The sequence below is a fragment of the Apodemus sylvaticus genome, chromosome 1 (genome assembly GCF_947179515.1).
Source record: "Apodemus sylvaticus chromosome 1, mApoSyl1.1, whole genome shotgun sequence".
Classification (NCBI taxonomy): domain Eukaryota; kingdom Metazoa; phylum Chordata; class Mammalia; order Rodentia; family Muridae; genus Apodemus; species Apodemus sylvaticus.
Genome location: NC_067472.1, coordinates 104,659,042 through 104,675,416, shown reverse-complemented (window position 1 = coordinate 104,675,416; position 16,375 = coordinate 104,659,042). Strand labels below are relative to the sequence as shown.

Here is a 16,375-nt window from a genome sequence, read left to right as displayed (position 1 = left end):
GGTTCCGTGCTGGTGCTTGCCACATTGACCACCATTCTTCCAAGAATGGCAAGGTTAGCATTTGGAGTAAATGGAGGCATTGTCCTGAATAAGTAACAGCAAATAAGCAACCTGGAGCCGATGTCCAGGCCCTCCGCTTCCCGCAGGGCACTCTGCTCACTGAACCTGATTACCTCTTGAGGATCCAGTTTCTTTTGCAGTTTTATTTTCTTTAGTTTTCTGAAGTAAAACTTCACCTCATTATGATAGTTTTACAACACTGAAATTTTGTTTCTCAAAATCATTTTGATATTTTGACCCCTGGCTTTTGTTATGACCAGCTCACATCTGCTCTTTATCTAACCTTTTTGATTTTGTTCATGGCCATCCTACATTGCAGGCTTCTCAACCAGATGAGTTGACCATTGAGGAACATGAGGTGTTAGAAGTGATTGAAGATGGAGATATGGAAGACTGGGTAAAGGTATAATTCCTTTGCTCATATCACCCCTTCTTGTGATGTTTTAGGCATTTGTTTGGGTACTTGGTATGCTCTGTCCAAATTCTGTATACAAACATGTTTTTTCCCCTTGTCTTTTTACCCAGGCTCGAAATAAAGTTGGCCAAGTGGGTTATGTGCCAGAAAAGTACCTACAATTTCCCACCTCGAACAGCCTACTGAGCATGCTACAGTCTTTGGCTGCTTTGGACAGTCGGTCCCACACGTCCAGCAATTCCACAGAAGCAGAACTTGTTTCAGGCAGCCTGAATGGAGATGCCAGTGGTAAAGACTAAAACAAAGCACTCAATCTGCTCATGTTTTTACATAAACTAGTACCTGAAAATTAGTCTTCAGTAGGCTTAGAAGCACCTTATGCCCTATGTCCTCCTATATTTGATAGCACTAGTCCTGATAAGCAGAACATAAAGATACTTTTGGTGAACAACAGCTTACACCTTGCCCTGTCTTGTGTGACGCTCACTAGTTGTTATGAGGCAAGGGTGATTGTAAAATCAGTCCATCTTTCTAGACACTTTGTGAGTATACCTGCTGTTTTGTAGCAGAGGATTGTTGCAAGTTTAAGACCAGCCTGGGCTACAAAGAAGATCATCTCTCAAAACAAGGACAAAAGCAGTGTGTCTATCTGTCTCTTACCAGTTTGTCTTTCTCTTGCTTCCAGTCTGTTTTGTGAAAGCACTTTATGATTATGAGGGCCAGACAGATGATGAGTTGTCCTTTCCTGAGGGAGCAATTATCCGCATCTTGAACAAAGAAAACCAAGATGATGATGGCTTCTGGGAAGGGGAGTTCAGTGGTCGGATTGGCGTTTTCCCATCGGTGCTAGTGGAAGAGCTCTCAGCCTCCGAGAATGGTGACACTCCATGGACAAGAGAGATTCAGGTACATGAGAAAGCAGCAAGACTGATAAGCCTCACCTTCATTCTAATCCATAGTAGCCAAGTGTTTACACAACCGAGTTTAGAAAACCAGAGGCTTGGCAGGACCTTGTAGAAAATGGCCATCTTACATCTCATTGTCTTTCTCACACCGTTTTCTCTGAATTCATTAAAATACTAAGTTTCATAGGACATTTGAAAGATGATTTTCCGAGAGAGAAAGAAGCCAGGGAGGGGGTGTATTGTCTCCAGCTAGCTTCCACCGTGTAACCCTTCACCAGGCTGTCTTACCTCATGAGAACCTCAGTTTCCCTACCACAACTAAGTGTGATTTTACAGGAAGTTGTCGGTTTTATTTGTCCTCTTGTTCCAGCAGGCATGGCAGATGGAAGGGTAAGGCAGGTGATTGTGACTACATAGTCTGACATGGAGAAAACCTAGAGAAATCAGAAACTCAACCAGTGGTTTATTTTCACACACAGACACCATTTGTTTTTCACATATTTAACTGAGTTGCCTAATAGATGACCCAAAGAATGGCTGACTTGGAAATGGTTTAAGATAGATTCAGTAAAATAATGTAGTGCAACGCAAAATTGAAGCTTCCGGGATTTCTGTTAGCTCCAGTTGTTTCTGTGAGCCGACAACACTTAACAGTTGTAAGTGAGCTCTAAAGAAAAGGAAGGCATACTGAGCAGCAGAGCAGATCACTAGTAACTCTGCTTCCTTTGCTGCAGATCTCTCCATCCCCCAAGCCTCACACATCCCTGCCTCCACTGCCTCTGTATGACCAGCCTCCCAGCAGCCCTTATCCCAGTCCAGATAAGAGGAGCTCACAGTTCTTCCCCCGGTCTCCTTCAGCCAATGGTAAGAGTTCTGGGCATCTGCCCCTCACCACTTCAATCTATACTAGCATCTTTACTGTTCAGTCATCAACTTCTTGGATTCTCTCCCTCAGAAAACAGCCTTCATGCTGAATCACCAGGATTCTCACAGGCCTCAAGACAGACTCCTGACACCTCATATGGCAAGCTTCGGCCTGTAAGTCTCCTCTTCCAAATTGAAAATGATAAATTCCTTTTTCCTGCATGCTCCATTTTGCTACTGATCTACCATGCAATGCATTGGGGAAGTAAAAAAGAACTGTAAGAAAGAAAGGCTATACTTTTGGTTGTGAGCCTAGCCTTTAACGGCTGAGCATGGCCTCCCAGCACATATGCATCAGAGGGCTGCCTTGTCTGGCCTCAGTGGGAGAGGATGTGCCCAATCCTATAGAGACTTGATGCACCAAAGTGAGGGGGTATGGGAAGGGCACCCTCTCAGGGGGATGGGGGAGGAACCCTGTGAGGAGCCATCAGCATTTGGGATGTATATATACAAATAAATTTTTTAAAGGGAAGAAAAAACAAAAGAAAGAAAAGCTATAAAATAAGATGATATGGCAGTGCATGCCTTTAACTCCAGCATTCAGGAGGCAGGTGAATCTCTGTCAGTTCTAGGCTATCTGGTCTGCATAGCAAATCCTAGGCCAGACCCTGACTTTAAAAAAACTAAAAAATTAAGATAAAAAAAAATGGGTGTTGGAGAGATGACTTAGCAGTTAAGAGCACTTGCTGTTATTACAGGTCTGAGTTTGGTTTCCAGTACCAACATACAGTGTAGCTCACAGCTATCTGCAACTCCAATTCCAGGAAGTCCAGAAGGCCCTCATCTGCCCTCTCAGGAGCCAGGGATATGTGTTATACATGGGTGCATACAGACAAGCATCCATATACATAAAGTAAAAATCATTTTTTAACTCAGTGTACATCCCCGTCACAGTCCCCACTCCTTCCTCTCTTCCCAGTCCCACCCTTATTTGTTCCTCCCCTTTTGCCCCAAAAAAGGGAACCCCCTCCCTGGGTACCACCCCACCCTAAGACATCTGGTCCCAGCAGGACTAGAATATCCTCTCCTACTGAGACCCAACTAGGCAGTCCAGGTAGTGGGAAGGAGAGCCAATGGCAGGGAGCAAAGACTAAGACAGCTCACTTATTAGGGGACCCGCACGAAGACTAAGTTATACATTTGCCATGAATGTGTAGAGAGTCTAGGCCCAGCTCCTACATGCTCCTCGGTTGGTGGCTCAGGCTCTGTGAACCCCCATGGTCTCAGGTTAGTTGACTCTATAGGTCTTTTTGTGGTGTCCTTGACACACATACACACACACACCCCGCTTGCTCACGTGTATCCCCCACTCTTTACAAAACTTGGCAAGCTCTACCTGATGTTTGGTTGTGGGTCTCTGCATCTGCTTCCATCTGATGTTGGATGAAGCCTCTCAGGAGACTGTTACACTAGGTTCCCATCTGCAAGCACAGTTGGCTCTCTCTCAAGTTAGGGCAGTCATTCATTGGTTGTTCCCTAGTCTCTGCTCCATCTTTATCTCTGCAAATCTTGTAGTTAGGACAAATCCAGGGTTGAAGGGTTTTGGGTGGTTTGATGTCCTCCTCCCTCTGGAAGTCCTGCCTGGCTACAGGAGGTGCCCACTTCAAGTCTCTATCTCACCCTTTGGTAGGAATTTCAGCAAGGGTCACCCTGTGTCCTCTCCTGTCCCAGGCCTCCACCTATTAATCAGAGATGCCTCTGCCCATTTCCGTTCTCACGCCCAGCCCTCTCCCACCTCACTCTCTCCCCACACCTGATCACCATCTCCATTCTCCTCCTCACCTCCTCTCCCACCCATTCCCTGTTCGCATCCACCTCTGATGACTATTTAGGTTCCCCTTTTGAGTAAGATTCATGCATTCTCCCTTGGGACCTCCTTTTAACTCAGTTTCTTTGGGTCTATGGATTGCAGCATGCTTATCCTGCATTTTATGCCCAATGCCCCCTTATAAGTGAGTACATACCATGCATGTCTTTCTGGCTCTGGGTTACTCACTCAGGATGATAATCTCAAGTTCGATCCATTTGCATGTGAAACTCATGATGCCTTTGTTTTTAATAACTGAGTAATATTCCATTGTGTAAATGAACCACATTATCTTTATCCATTCTTCAGTTGACAGACATCTAGGTTGTTTCCAGTTTCTGACTATTATGAATAAAGCTGCTATGAACATGGTTGAGCAAGTATCCCTGTGGTATAGGGGGGCATCTTTTGGATATATGCCCCCCTATATCCAAAAGGAGTGGATTAGCTGGGTCTAGAGATAGAACTATTCCCAGTTTTCTGAGAAACCACCAAATTGGCTTCCAAAATGGTTGTACAAGTTTGTATTCACCAACAACGGAGGAGTGTTCCCCTTGCTCCACATCCTCTCTAGCATGTGCTGTCACTTGAGTTTTTTATCTTAGCCATTCTAAAGGGTATAAGATGGAATCTCAATATCATTCTGATTTGCATTACCCTGATAACTAAGGATGCTGAACTTTTCTTTAAATTCTTCTTGGCCATTCGAGATTTCTCTATTGAGAATTCTGTTTAGCTTTGTACCCCATTTTATAATTGGGTTATTTTGTTTATTGGTATCTAATTCTAGAGTTTTTTATATATTTTTGGATATTAGCCTTCTGCTAGAATATAAGGTTAGTGAAGATCTTTTTCCCAAGCTGTAGGCTGCCATTTTGTCCTGTTGATAGTGTCCTTTGCCTTATAGAAGCTTTTCAATTTCATGAGGTCCCTTTTATCAATTGTTAATGTAAGAACCTAAGCCATTGGTGTTCTGTTCAGGAATGTGTCTCCTGTACCAATGTGTTCAGGACTATTTCCTACTTTCTTTTCTACTTTATGTTAGGTCTTTGATCCACATGGACTTGAGTTTTCTCCACAGTAATAAATATGAATCTATTTTCATTCTTCTACATGGAGACATCCAGTTAAACCAGCAACATTTGTTGAAGATGCTTTTTTTATTCCATTGTATGGTTTTGCCTTTGTCCAAAAGTCAGGTGTCCATCGGTGTGTGGATTTGTTTTAAGGTCTCTGATTGGATTCTATTGATCAACCTGTCTGTTCCTATACTAATACCATGGAGTTTTTGTCACTATTGCTCTATTGTACAGGTTGAGGTCAAGGATGGTGACCTCTTTTCTTTTCAGGATTGTTTTAGCTATCCTGGGGTTTTTGTTTCTCCATATGAAATTGAGAATTGCTCTTTCAAGGTCTGTAAAGAATCGTGTTAGAATTTTCATGGGAATTGCATTGAATCTGTGGACTGCTTTTGTTAAGATAGCCATTTTTCACTATATCAGTCCTACTGATCCATGAGCATGGGAGATCTTTCCATCTTCTCATATCTTCCTCAGTTCTCTCTTTGGGGACTTGAAGTTCTTGTCATACAGGTCTTTCACTTGCTTGTTAGAGTCACACCAAGATATTTTATTATTTGTGGCTATTGTAAAAGATGTCATTTCCCTAATTTCTTTTTCTTTATCATTTGTATAAAGGAGGGCTACTGATCTTTTTTTAGTTCATTTTGTATTCAGCCACTTTGCTGAAGGTGTTCTCTGGTAGAATTTTTAGAGTCACTTATGTATATTATCATATCATCTGTGAATATCAATACTTTTATTTCTTCATTTACAATTTGTATCCCCTTGATCTCCTTCAGTTGTCTTAATGTTCTTCTAGCTAGAACTTCCAAGTACTATATTGGATAGATAGGGAGAGAGTAAGCAGCCTTATCTTGTCCCTGATTTTAGTGGAATTGTTTAAGTTTCTCTCCATTGGTGTCATTTAATGAGATGATTTTGTGATTTTTTTCTTTCAGCTTATTTATATGGTAGAATATATTGATGGATTTTTGTATAGTGAACTATGGCAGCAACCCTGGGATAAAGCCTGCTTGATCATGGTAGATGATATTTATAATGTATTCTTGGATTTGGTTTGCAAGTATTGTATTAGGTATTAGTGCGTCAATGTTCATTAGATAAATTGGTCTGAAATTCTCTGTTGAGTCTATGTGTGGTTTAGGTATCAGGGTGACTATGGCCCCATAGAATTATTTTGGCAGTGTTCCTTCTGTTTCTGCTTTGTGGACTAGTTTGAAGAGTATTGGTCTTAACACTTCTTTGAAAGTCTGGTAGAATTTTATGCTAAAACCATCTGGCCCTGGGTGTTTTGTTTTTGTTTTGATTGGGAGACTTTTAATGACTACTGCTATTCCTTTAGGGGTTATAAGACTGTTTAAATAGTTTGCCTGATCTTGGTTTAACTTTGGTAAGTGGTATCTGTCTAGAAAATCATCCATTTCTTTTAGATTTTCCAGTTACAGGCTTTTGAAGTACAATCTAATGATTCTTTGGATTTATGCATTGTCTGTTGTCTCCCTTTCATTTCTTATTTTGTTAATTTGGATAGTCTCTCAGCCTTTTAGTTAGTTTGACTAAGGTTTGTCTATCTTGTTGATTTTCTCAAAGAACCAGCTCTTGGTTTCCTTGATTTTTTTTGTATTGTTTTCTTTGTGTCTAATTAATTGATATTAGCCCTGATTTTGATTATTCCATGTAGTCTATTCTTGGATGTGTTTGCTTCTCTTTTTTTTTACCCCAAGAGCTTTCAGATGTAATTTTAAATTGTTGCTGTGAGATCTCTCATGCCAATTTCTTTATGGAGGGAGGCACTTAGAGCTATGAACTTTCCTCTTAGCACTGCTTTCATTGTGTCCTCTAGGTGTGGGTTAAGTGTGGGTATATTATGCCTTCATTTTCATTGAATTCTAGAAAGTCTTTAATTTCTTTATTTCTTCTCTGATCCAGAAGATCATTGAGTAGAGAGTTGTTCAGTTTTTATGAGTTTGTAGGCTTTCTTTGCTTCTGTTGTTGAAGTCCAGCTTTAATCCATAGTGGTCTGATAAGTACAAGGTACTATTTCAATCTCCTTGTATCTGTTGAGGCTTGCTTTGTGACCAACTATATGGTCAGTTTTGGAGAAGGTTCCATGAGGTACTGAGATGAAGGCATATTCTTTTGTGTTTGGGTGAAAGGGTCTGTAGATATCTGTCAGGCCCATTTGATTCATAATATCAGTTAGTTTCATTATTTCTCTTGTTTAGTTTTTGTCTGAATAACCTGTTGATTAGTAGGAGTGGGTATGAAGTCTCCCACTATTAACGTGTGGAGTTTGGTGTACAATTTAAGCTTTAGGAATGTTTCCTTTACAAATATGAGTACCCTTGAATTTGGGGCATAGATATTCAGAATTGAGACATTATCTTGGTGAATTTTTCCTTTGATGAATATGAAGTGTTTTTCCCCATATCTTTTGCTTAATTTTAGATGAAAGTCTATTTTATTAGATATTAAAATGGCTACTCAAACTTGCTTTTGTGGGTCTATTTGCTTGGAAAACTAAAAATTATTTTTCTTTAAAAAAAAGGAAGGTTATGCAATAACTCATTCAGTCTACATTGGAACTTTCCTCGTTGAGCCAAGGTAAGATCAGAGAGGTAGCTGTGGCAGTACTTAAATACAAACATAGCACAATTATGAAATGAAGCAATTTCTGAGCAGATATTTATTAAGAATCCATTTTTTAGCCAGGCAGTGGTGGTGCTAACATTTAATTCCAGTAGTTGCATTAGGTAGATATCTGAATTCAAGGCCAGCGTGGTCTATGGAGCCAGGACAGCCAGGGCTACACAGAAAAACTGTTTTGAACCCCCTAATCTCTCTGATCCCACCAAAAAGTGAACCCATTTTCCTGGGGGTGACAAGATGACTCAGCAGTTAAGAGTACAGCTACTCTTCCGGAGGTCCTGGGTTCCATTCCCAGAACCCCCACAACAGCTCATAGCTATCTGTAAATCCAGTTCCAGGGATCTATCACCCTCTTCTAGCCCTCAAGAATATTGCATGCACATGGTGCACAGACATGCATGCAGATAAAACACTCATACATTACAGTGTGTTTTTTTAAAAAAAAGAATCTGTTTTTCTGTGTTTGCATCTTTGAAGCACTTTTAAATAAGATACACTGCATGGCCTCAGAGAACTCGTGTGATCTCTGCTGTTAGCAGTTTGTTACCCCACACTCTGCTCCCACTCCTCTCTCTACCACCATACCATACCCAGACCATAGCCTGAAAACTGATAATCTAGAAGATATGAGACAATTTTATTTTATTCAAATTTGATTCCTTGATCCACTGGCTTCATTCATTCGCTGATGTGCATTGAGAACCTTGTTGGAGTTATGGGTCCCTGTTGTTATGGGAAGGCATTGAAAGGTGAAGACCAAGATAGCATTTTGACTGCTTATACATTTTTGAAACCTTGCTACTGACTGGGCATAGTGGTACATGCCTATAATTCCCAACATTTGGGAAGCTGAGGTAGAAGGACCATGAGTTTAAAACCAGCCTGGGTAATAATAATAATAATAATAATAATAATAATACCTTGTCTCAAAAAGAAAAATTCTCAGGCAGCTTAATAGAGAGTGTGGAAGGAAGCAGAACAGATGCAGGGAGCCACTGGGATGCAGGAGGAGACCGTAGCAGCAAGGCTGCCAGGCGTAGACACACTTGATTGTTCTGTCTCAGCTGCATCAGTTGAAGCCATTGAACTCACTCTTCCCACGCGATCTCATCTACTCCCATGACCAGGAAAGCCATTCCCATACCAACAGCTCCCACATTCATTTCCTTCACAAGCTCCAGGTTTCTGGGATCACACCTCAGATTTCCCAAACCTGCAAACTCAGCAAAATGGAGTTAAATTTCTTCCCTTCTGGACTTGTTCCCTCTCCATCTTGCCTGGGGGGCGGGGTGAGTGGAAGTCACCCCCTCCTCCCTGTCCTGGAATCATTCCTGCTGCCTTACTGGTCCCAGCCTCCTACCCCTCAACCCCAGGACAGTGACAGGTCCTGCTGGGTTTACTCCCAGCACCTTCCACTGCTCTGCACTATTCAGGTGACCAGAATATCTGCTAAGCCATCTTCCAAAGAACTCCAGCCCACCTACAGTCTCTTCCTACACTGCTGAGTCATGTTTTCCCACCCAGATCTGACGCTCCGTACCACCAACCAAAACCTCTGCCTAGAGAATAAAGTGTGTTTCTTTTCTTTCTCCTTTAAGTTCTTTTTTCAGTGCTGAGAATTGAATCCAAAGCCTTGAGCCTGCTAAGCAAGCAGTCTCCTACTGGGTTACATTTCCACTCCCATGGTATTTGGTTTGGTTTGGTTTTTGAGATAAAAACCTTACTGTGAAGCCCAGGCTTGCCTCCATCTTTCTGCATGGAGACTATCCAAGTTTCTCACTATAACTTAATAAGGCCCTTCACTACTTGCCCCAACCCACCTCTCCAGCCTTGTTCCCCGTGGCTCTCCTTGGAGACGTGGTAGAGCAGTTCCAGTCCCTACACTGTGTCCTTTTGCCACTCCCAGCTTTACTTTGGAGAAGAGTTTAGGACTACACAACTCGCATGCCTTGGTACTTCCAGCACAACAAGCAATCTGACCTGACATTTCATGCAGTATGGGGCATTCAGGGCAGGGAACACAGGGAAAGCAGAGCATTCCCAGGCCCTCGGGTGTCAGTGTACATCAAGAGGAACATCGGAGCTTTCCGCGTGCTAGTCTCTGAGTCAAGAGGCTGATAACCCTGTAATTGTCTCTTGCTCAGGTTCGGGCAGCACCCCCACCACCCACACAGAACCACCGACGGACAGCTGAGAAGATGGAAGATGTGGAGATTACACTGGTGTGACAGTGGATTTACCTTCCGTTACTGCTACAATCAAGGCCGGGCTTTCAGTTTGGCCAGTCTTGTTTTTAGGCACCTTTGCATGATGATGACTCTTGAATGGAGCAAAACCACGGAGGATTTGATGGGACTGGTTGGCCTGATTGTGCCTTTTTTGTTATCATTTTCTATGTCATCTCTCCTACCATAGCACAAATCATAGCGGGTCCTAGAAGCAGAGGGGAGCAGCTCTCATGCCTTATGGTGGCCCATTTTTATATGAGACTCAAGGCCAGGCCTAGATCCAGGGCACAGACCCAGAATTACAAATTATGTGAAATCGTACAGTATATTACTGTGGCCACAAGGCTGTGGCAAAGATCTCGTCTTTCCTCAAGTGGATTTTGCTCTTCTGATTGTTATTCAAGTCCAGTTGACTGTGTAAGGAAACAAGAGGGATCCAGGAGAGGCTGGCTCCTCCCCAGGTCCACTCCCATACTGAGAATGCAACCGTACTGGGAAGAAAGCGGACTGTCTGAGCTTAGCGCCAATTGCATTAATGCACATCTCTTCCTCAACTAACAGGTTTAAAATAACAGTGTCCTTTGTATTAATATTTATGCCATTCATTTAGTATTAGTGGGCTAACCTGGAGGGGCTGAGGCCACCACATCTTTCCCATCATAGACTAGAAGGGAGCTAAGGAAGAAGCAGAGATGAAGCTTCCACACCTGAAATGAGCCACTTTAATGTTCTTTTTGCCTTTGAGTATTTCTCCTCTTGGTTCGTACAGCGTATACCCTTCCGACCAGTATCTTTTGAATCCAAGTGTCTGGCTGCATTGAGGACAAAGGCCTACACTGCTCAGCTTCTACTGGGGAGGCCCTTATATTATTTTATTCCCAAGCCAGTGTACTGGCCTAGACATCTGGGTTGTGATTGGTGCAGACCAGCTGTCGCCTTCTGAAAGTACAGCTTCAGGTCCCACTGCCCTGACATTTGTCCAGGGTGAAGAATCTGTGGGCCCTGGAGGAAACCTGCTTTCTGTGGAAAGGAAAAAGGACTGCACGCCTGTCCAGGTGAGACCAAGGAGGTTCGCACCTCCTGCAGGCCATGGAGGAGCCTCAGGGTGCTCCCCTTGGCCTCGGCCTAGAAGGGCAAGCACTCTGTGGACTGTAGATCTCGACCTAGGGAACAAAGCAATGCTTTCCAATCCTCTTTTACCTTGGCTGGGAAAAGAAATTCACAGATTTAAAGGTTGTATGATGCTTTGAAATTTCCATCCCTTCTGAGAATCTCTTAAAAACTTGAAATGGTCACATGTCCCCGTGGGATTTTTGACTGATATCTGAGCTGAAGGGATTTTCAGTCATTCGATCACTTTAGCAATGATACTCTGACGAATCTTCTCCATGAATTTGGATTTTTGGTTTTTACATTTATCTGTTGATCTATTTGAGGTCTTTTTATGTTTATCAAACTTATTCTTAAGTTTAAAAAGAATTAAAAGGGTATTTTAAGATTTTCAAATTTGCTGATCTTCAAAGCGCTTATAATAGAGCAGTTCCTGCCACCCAGTCTTGTATTCTGTTTAGCTAACCAAATTGTCCTTGGATTTGAGTTTCCCATAACCTCAGAGTTATTTGAACTCTTTTGTTATATTTTAAAATATTTTTTGGAAGAGCTGCTAATTTTATTTTAAGAAACAAAGTTGTAAAAATATGCCTCCTTTTTAAAAAAAATAAAAAATAAAATAACCCTTCTCTCCAGGCGGAATAACCCGGCATCACCATGCACAGGTCAGGCTCAGAGGGAGCCTCCGTGCAGATGCGCTTTCTTTACAGTGGCTGTAAAAAGTTTGTATTTATTATGTATAAAATGTTGAATAATAAAAAATGAAATTAAGTTTCCCAAGTGTCCTGATAAAAGAGTTGATTAGGCAGGCTTCGAGAGAGTCCGCTGCTTGTGGCCATCCTCAAACCCCTTCCATGTGCCGGGAGCAGGAAGCGAGTCCGCCCAGGCTACACGGATCCTGGCGCTATTCTCATCCAGCAAGAGGGAAGAAAAGACAGGTTATGTATTTGAGGCCAGGACCATAAAATGAGGCATGTTGTGATCTAGGTACAAGCTGAGTCTCTCTGGCTTCCAAACAACCACAAATCAAGGAAGAACCCATAGGTGCTCCCCTGTGGGTTCTGGGGACTGAACTCAGGTGGCCAGGCTTGTGCAATAAAAACGTACTCACTGAGCCACGGGTGTGGAGGAACTCACAGATCCTGCACTCACCTGGAGCAGGGTTAATGCCTTTCCAGGCATCTTCCTGGGCACGTGTTGTTTACTCTGCTTATTTAGAGCAGTATTAGATAATACTCTGGAGTTTATGTCATCTTTTTATTTACTGTCTATCTTTGTTTTTGTCATTGTCTTTTTGATTATGTGTATGATCTGTGAGTGCAAGCATGTGTGTGTACCACAGCACATATTTGGGGATCAGGACAAATTTTGAGATAGCTATCTTCACTTTGCGGGGGCCAGTCTTGTGTTTGTTTGTTTGTTTGGTTGGTTTTGTTTTGTTTTGTTTGTTTTTGCTGTGCTATGCACTCGAACCTAGCTGGTCCTCATGATCCTGCACCACCCTTCTTATAGAAGCCCTAGGTTACAAATGTGCAACACTCTAGCCTGCGTTTTGTTGGCTTGTGTTCCCCTGTGGGTTCTGGGGACTGAACTCAGGTGGCCAAGCTCGCTCCTGCAGCAAAAGCTTTTACTCACTGAGCCTTTTGCCAGCCTTTTTTTTTTTTTGTCATTCTTTTTGATGGCTGCATATTTAATTGTTTGGCTGTATAATTATTTAGTCGTGCCTTTAGTGACAGGTATTTAAGTAGTACCTTATCATTTGCTTCTAGGAAATTGAAGCTAACATCATTGTATATACTTCTTTACAAATTTGTTAACAGTGTAAATATTGGGCAAATTCCTAAATGTAGAATTCGACAGAAAGGGTTAAATGTTTGCCAAATTGACCTCCAAAAGAATTGCATTAGTTTGCAATTCTACCAACAGTATGGGGAGCAACATGGACATGGAAGTCGGGTATGGGCTAGTAAATCCTGGCTGGGCCACTTGCAGCAGCCACAAGGACTGATCCTGTGTCCTGCAGCCTGAGGGGAAGCCTAGATTCAGGAAGGAGACAAAGTATGTAGCAGGGGTGACATAAACACCATCTGCATTATCATCTCTCAGCCTCAAGGTTGTCAGGACAAGGGGTCCTTTTCCATCCCCTAGCCACTTAGTCACCCACAGGAAGGATAGGCTTTGAAGTGCCATAGATCTAGAAGACTTTAAGGACACAGTTTCTTTAGTGAAGGCTCACTCTCAAGTCTGTCACTAGTCTTGGAGGCCTAGTCTTTAGTTTAGGCCAGAGTTCAGCTAGTTGTCCTACCCAGTGTCATCCATATTGACTTCCTTTGTCACGGGAACTGACCAAGCTGTCGAGCCATAGACTTGCTGTTAATTGCCTGACCCATACCTCTCTAAGCCCAGGCCCATAAATCAGAGTCAAAGTAGGATGTTACCTGGCTTAGCCCTGCCACTGCCTAATAGAACATCTTTTCCTCCCAGCTGCTACTACCTCATCTTTAGAAATGATGCAGTGAAGTGACTTTGATGGGCTTATTCAGTTCTCTTCCTAGATCAGTTGAGTTATTCTGGATGCAGGAGAAAATTACACAAAAGCTCACAGTGTTTGAAAACAGACATGGATTTCTTGGAATAACAAGAAAATAAAAACTCAGGTCCCTGGACTCATCCCCAGAGACAAAGCAGCAATTATGGTCTGTATTACAATACCATTCCTGGACCAAGCCAGTCATACTCTCCGAGGATTCCAGCCACAGCTTCAGTATTTGGTTCTAATTACTGCCCATCTCTGAGTAGCCTTAGGACATATCTGGCTGCAATGAATATCTGCATTTATTTAGTTTAAGTTACACACACACACACACACACACACACACACACACACACGTTAAAAAATAAAACCAAATTACAGAAAATGTAGGTCAAGGGGAGAATAAACATTTTTTCCCCAGAAATCCTGCAACTTGACATAACAAGCTTAGGTTGTTTCCTTCTGGGATTTTGCTGGGTTTGCTTTATAAAAGCATGAGCTGCCAAGAACTACGAGAACACCAAAGAGTGTCTTGTTCTTGGACTATTTTCCTTTGGACCAGTGGCCAAGAAGACACATAGGACTCCTTCATGTTTTTTCCTGAGAGCACTGTTCAAGGAACATGTTTTTGGAATGTTATCCTGAAGCATAATAGATAGGAACCTGTGAGCAGGGTTCCCAGGTCTAGATGCCAGACACAGCAGTAAGGGGCAGGGAATGAGCTGGATGAAGACCCGCCGGCGACCTCTGCCGTACGTGGATTTGCCTGCCATAGTCTAAGTCTCAGCCCTCAACCCCTCAGCTTCCTCACTTTAACTTGGGAGTGAGAAGATAATATAACTGCCTCAGATTCAGGAGGAGTAAATAAGATAATGCACAGATGAACAGAGATAGTTACTAGTGGATATATTTCCAGCAGACATGGTGCCCATGGTATATATGAATCTCACAGGTGGGCCTACAGTGGTGTCAGGATTCTTCCAGAGACTGCCTACAGGGCACTGGAGGGGCTTCTCACATCATGGGCAAGAGACTCCAGTACTTTACTAGGCTTTAGCTAGGACTGGCAGTGGGATCCCTACATCAGGACTTGTCTCTTTTCCCTGGGGGTCTCAGGATCAGTAAGGCTTGAGCCAAACCAGTTCAGGCAACAGGCCTCACATCTGTATATCAGCCCCTGAAGGACATTGCATAGTGGGGAGGGGTGCATAACACAGCCTGGAAGACACTATGACTTCCCCGAGATTTATAAGAAGATAGGAGTGGGAGCAGAAGCTAATCTGGTTTCTACAAGACTAGGCCAGTCCCCTCTACTGAACCTGAGTCTAGTTTTTGCCAAAGAAAATCAGAAAGTTCACCAATATTTTGCTATTTTGGCTTCTTTAAAAAAATTTTTTTTGAGCTGGGCGGTGGTGGCACACACCTGTAATCCCAGCACTCTGGGAGGCAGAGGCAGGCGAATTTCTGAGTTCAAGGCCAGCCTGGTCTACAGAGTGAGTTCCAGGACAGCCAGGGCTATACAGAGAAACCCTGTCTTGAAAAAAACCAAATCCAAAATAAAAATTTTTGAGCAGTAGTAATGTAGCTCAGGCTAGCCTCCAACTCATGATGACCTTGAGTTTCTGATCGTCTTGCCTTCTACATGCTGAGATTCCAGGCTAATATACAATACTCAGTTTCATGTGGTGCAGGAGGTTGAATCCAGGGCTTCATGCATGCTCAGCATGCATCTGCCAACTAATCCTAAGCCCGCTTTCATACAGTTCTGCTTTGATGCTAGGCAAGCTCAGGCCATTCCAGTTTTTGTTAGGAGCCCTAGGAATCTCTCCTTTGCTGGCCTTGGCTCTTCCTCTGAGGTTCACATGAGCTCCCTCAGGGGAACTGGAGGGACAGAGGGGTCCCTGTACCCAGGAGTGAGTCACATTCCCTAGGAAACGCTTTTGCACCATTAAAATAGAGTTCACTACTACCTGAGGTATAAAGAAAATATCTGGAGGGACTTGGCCCCGTGCTGTGGCTGGAGCAGTGGCCTCCTAGGACTCACTCTCTCTTCTCAACATGTAATCTTCAGCTCAGAATCCAAGGTGGAAGAGCATTTGGGAGAGTCAGGCTAAGCACAGCTCTGTGCGCCCCTGGTGGAAAAGCCCTGGTCAGTTGAGAGCCTCTGTCCCTTAAAGAGTTGGTTTTGTGGTGCAGGGGTTGGAGAAATGATTCACAGGTCAAGAGCATTTGCTGCTCTTGCGAGGACCTGGGTTCAGTTCCCAGCAGCCACATGACAGCTCATAACTTCAGTTTAAGATGTCCTCTGTGGGCACCAAGCACACACACAATGCACTTACATACATGCGAGCAAAATATTCAAACATGAAACAGTTGTATAAAAAGAGAGGGTGGGGATTGAAGATGTAGTTTGTAGCTTGCTTTCCTGACCCACACAAAGCCCCAAGCTTCCAGTGTCCAACACAATATGGGATGGGGATACACATCTGTAATGGCAGCACTTGGGAGGTGGAGGCACAAGCTGGAAGGAGGTCACACTCAGCTACATAAGTGAGTACTTTTGAGGCTGTGTTTCAAACTAAAAGGCTCCAAGGTGTGATGCGGAACCACTCAGCTATGTCTAGCTGTGTGACCTTGAATGACAACCTTCAAGCCTCTCTTC

At 43.1% G+C, this 16,375-nt stretch overlaps 1 protein-coding gene across 5 annotated transcripts in view; it reads left to right on the top strand.

Moving 5' to 3' along the window:
- The window catches only part of Fchsd2 (FCH and double SH3 domains 2), a 186,166-nt gene extending 174,210 nt beyond the window's left edge, over positions 1-11,956 (top strand). For all 5 annotated transcript variants that reach the window (XM_052157215.1, XM_052157221.1, XM_052157231.1 and 2 more), the window contains 6 exons: positions 380-463; positions 586-763; positions 1,161-1,381; positions 2,115-2,244; positions 2,336-2,418; positions 9,987-11,956. In XM_052157215.1, coding sequence (XP_052013175.1) covers positions 380-463; positions 586-763; positions 1,161-1,381; positions 2,115-2,244; positions 2,336-2,418; positions 9,987-10,070 — 780 coding nt within the window. In that variant the 3' untranslated portion in view covers positions 10,071-11,956. The remainder of the gene's footprint in view (positions 1-379; positions 464-585; positions 764-1,160; positions 1,382-2,114; positions 2,245-2,335; positions 2,419-9,986) is intronic.
- The last annotated feature ends 4,419 nt before the right edge of the window (positions 11,957-16,375 follow it).